Source organism: Musca domestica, unplaced genomic scaffold (genome assembly GCF_030504385.1).
Source record: "Musca domestica strain aabys unplaced genomic scaffold, Musca_domestica.polishedcontigs.V.1.1 21, whole genome shotgun sequence".
Lineage (NCBI taxonomy): Eukaryota > Metazoa > Arthropoda > Insecta > Diptera > Muscidae > Musca > Musca domestica.
Window position 1 is genome coordinate 4,269,039 of NW_026712258.1, and position 4,019 is coordinate 4,273,057.

The 4,019-nt window shown below is 42.7% G+C and overlaps 1 protein-coding gene across 1 annotated transcript; it reads right to left on the minus strand.

The window, feature by feature from the left end:
• Positions 1–958: 958 nt before the first annotated feature.
• On the minus strand, positions 959–2,173 carry LOC131802445 (uncharacterized). The gene is made up of 2 exons (XM_059122733.1): positions 1,243–2,173; positions 959–1,175 (listed from the first exon to the last, which is right to left on the minus strand). The coding sequence occupies exons 1-2, from the start codon at positions 2,170–2,172 to the stop codon at positions 1,161–1,163; spliced, it is 945 nt and encodes a 314-aa protein (XP_058978716.1). The 5' UTR covers position 2,173; the 3' UTR covers positions 959–1,160.
• Between the last annotated feature and the right edge of the window lie 1,846 nt (positions 2,174–4,019).

Here is a 4,019-nt window from a genome sequence, read left to right on the forward strand (position 1 = left end):
ATTAGTGTCTAAAAAATTGGTTATACCTTGCAGCTCCTTTGCTATGCCAACGAAATTCGTCCCATTGTCGCTTCTTATCATCTCTGGGACGCCTCTTCGATTGATGAAGTTCCGAATACACATTAGGCAGGAATCACTCGACAGGTCTGTTGCAATTTCCAAGTGGACAGCGCGAACTGTAAGGCATGTAAACAGTGCCACCCACCTCTTTTCTCGTTGTCTCCGGATTGACACTGTTACAGGACCAAAATAGTCAAGTCCTGTGTAGGTAAAGGCTCTGACATAAGGTGTGACACGTTCCAAGGGTAACGGGGCCATTTGTGGTTGAATTGGTTTGGCCCTACGAATCTTGCAGACAAGACATCGGGACTGAACGCTTCTTAGAAGTTGACGAAGTGACGGAATCCAAAATCGCAGACGAATTTCGCTCATTGTAGTGGCAACATTTATGTGACAAAAACGAGAATGGTAAAATTCCACCAGCAAAAGTGTAAAACGATGACCTTTGTGTAGAATTATTGGTCGTCTGGTATCCAGGGACAAAAAAGCAGCATTTTCTATTCTTTCAGATACCCGAAGCAAACCATCACTTCCAATTTGTGGATTTAAAGACTTTATGGAGCTGTTGGCAGACACTGATCCAGTTCTCTGTATGTCAAGAATTTCATCCCCATATACTTCTTGCTGTACGCAGCAACAGAGATACATTTCTGCCCGTGCTTCTTCTTCCACCGTCAAATCACCCGACACCACTGATTTCCTCTTCATATTTTCAACGAATCGGAATGTCCACGCTATTGCCCGTTTCAGCCTACGATATTTTGAAAATCTATTAATATCTGGAATACAAAAACATACCTGGCAAGCCACCAAAACTTTGTATGTGTTTCTTAGCTCTGTTTTGCTGTGATCCACACAGGTTCCAATTTGTCCCTCGTCCGGCCAATACTTCTCTTCTTTTCTCAGGAATTCTGGCCCATTTTTCCAACGTCCTTCTGGCTGGTACTTCTTGGGTCCTTTAGCACGGGTCCCTTCGTCAGCTGGGTTTTCCGCTCCTGGACACCACCGCCACTGCTCCATACGGCTGCTTTCCAGAATCTCCGACACTCTATTTGCCACATATTGTTTGTATGTACGGTGTTCTGAACGGATCCAACTTATCACTGTTGAGGAATCTGACCAAAAATAAATGTTATTAATATTCTTCAAATGATTTTCCAAATTTTTTTCCTTCATTCGCACTCCAATTACTGCTGCTTGCAACTCAAGCTTAGGTATAGTATGGTATCTTGTTGGGGCACAGCTCGTCTTGCCCATAACGAACACAACACTTAGACCACAATTAGTTACTATACGCCAGTATGCCACAGCAGCCATTGCATCTTCACTGGCATCCACAAACACATGCAAATCTACTATACCATTAAAAAATCCATCACTGTAACACCTCGGAACTTTGAAATCCTTTAATTTAGGCAATTCCTCCAGCCAGGTCTTCCAGCGGCTATAAATCGCGGCCGGCAACTCCTCGTCCCACTTTATACCACTTTCCCACACATTTTGCATAATTATCTTCGACGTCACCATAAAATCACCAAGAAACCCGAATGGATCGAATACGGACATATTTAAAGACAACATTTCGCGTTTCGTTGGCACTTTTTGCAATTTCAATATTTTTTCATCCACTTTGTGCAATTTTAATTCAAAACAAAAAACATCTGATTTTGGCAGCCAATGAATACCGAGTACCCGTTCCATTCCATCATCAAAAATGGAGTTTCCATCACTTTCATCAGAAATAGGGTTGCCAAACATACGTTGTAAAACAAGGGAATTAGACTTGATGTTGCGGAGATTAAATCCACCCTCTTTGTGAATTTTTATAACATCACGTACCACTTCAACTGCCTCACCTTCAGTCTGGAAACAGTCGACGTAATCGTCTACGTAATGACGATCGATGATTCCTTGTACTGCTCTTGGCGACTCATTTATAAACCTTTGGGCATTTAGGTTTTTCACATATTGGGCTATGGTGGGCGAACAAGTGGCTCCAAAAATCATCCGTTCCATTACATAAGTTTCTAAGGGTTGACTGGGATCCCCATTTCTCCATAGAAATCGCTGACTGTCCTTATCTTCTTTGGCGATTACAATTTGGTGGAACATCTCTTGTATATCTCCACGGCTACAGGAAATTCCCTGAATTTAAAAAGAATGGAGATTAAAGAGTTATTTATGTCAGGTCCAGGTAATAAGGCTTTATTTAATGAAAATTGTTGAACTTCAGCAGCAGCATCGAAGACGATACGAATTCCATCTTTGTTGTGATTTTTAACGCCAAAATGTGGCAAATAAAACGTTCGGTCGCTCCTTCTTTCTCGTTCTGCTACTGAAAGTTTACGGCAATATCCTTTTTCCTCTTAGTCTCTTATCTTTTTGCAATATTGAGCTGCATATACACTGTCCTTTGTCATTTTTCGTTCCACACACTGCAATCGGTTGTACGACAAATTGTACGATTCTGGAATTGGAGAAAAATGTTCTTTCCACGAAAGCGGACACTGATATCGCCCATCGATTCTTTTCGTGTTTTCTCTCAATATTTTTAACGCTCGTTCATCATCTATGGACAGAATTGGTGTCACATTTACCTTGGTACCCAATGTCTCCACGTCGAAATATTGCCGCATTCGAATAATCCCGGAATGGGAATTCGGCGATTTGGTCGATTTCACGGGATTTAATTAAATGAGCCAGATGGCAACTTTGTATTGGCAATGACAGATTGGACGAAATGTAAACATTGGTTATCGGGTACTTGTTGTTGTACTCACCGACACCACTAATTGTCAAATTAATTTTTTCTGTTTTTTCGTTTATGTTTTGGTTATTAAGCCACTGAATTTCTAAAATCCCCGTTTTCCCGTGTACTCCGAGTTCGCGAGCAACGTCCTCGTCCAGCATGGACACATTGGCGCCGTCGTCAATGAACGCGTACGTCGTTATTTGTTTGTGTGTTCCGTATAGCGTCACGGGCAAAATCTGGAACAGTACGTTTTCGGTGTAGTGGGCGGCATGACAATTTCTTCGTTGTGTTTGAGACGGCGGTGCGTCGGGAAGAGATGGGGTGTTCGTTCGTGGCTCCAAATCTTGTGTGGGTAATGTTCGGTTCGGTTCCTGGGATGGCGTCGCGAGTGTTTTGTGCAACAATTGGTGGTGTGATTTTTGGCAATCATTTATGCCACAACGACGCTTATAGTGGCAATTTTTAAGTTGGTGGCCTCTCTTTAAGCAACAAAAACAAGTTTTAATTTGTTTAATTTTATACCATCGGTCATCGATGGTCATTTTTAAAAAGTGTGGAAAGATTTTTATATTGTTGCACTCTCCCTGACAAATTGGACAGCTCGAACTGACAGCGACATATGCGTATTTTTTTTGTTGTGTTTGTGTGTGTCGGCGATTGGACGAGGTTGCTGAAATTGGCTGTGTGTCGTGGACCATATGTGCGAGACGGCGTAATATTACCAACCAATCGCTGAAATCAACTATAGTGGCGGGGTGCTGGAGTTGCAGACATTTTTCGGCCCATTGCATTTGGCGGTTTATCGGCAGTTTGGACACTAGCTCACTCAGCAAGGATGGATTGGATAGATGGTGTTCACCCTTGGCGTTTTTTAGGAAAGTGGCCATATTGGAGAGTTTGTTGGCAAAGTTGACAAGTGCATCCAAATTATCATCTGCCAGCGGTGGAATGGCTCGGACTTTTTCTACTTGGCTTCGGATAAGTTGCTCTGGTCGACCAAATGTTTCCTGCAGAATTTCCAAAATGGCGCTGACGCAGAACTCCCCAACATGGATTCCACTGTTTCCCTTACTCGGCCCTTCAATGCGTCTCTCAAACGCATGATGTTATGGAGATTGGAGTAACCAAATTCGGTTGTGGTGCTCTCGTAGGCTTCGAAAAATGCCTGCCACTCCTCTGGAAGACCTGAAAAAATAGGCAAGGGATA

Excerpts from the sequence above, each read along its gene's own strand:
- LOC131802445 (XM_059122733.1), bottom strand. The coding sequence starts at position 2,172 with ATGTTCCACCAAATTGTAATCGCCAAAGAAGATAAGGACAGTCAGCGA.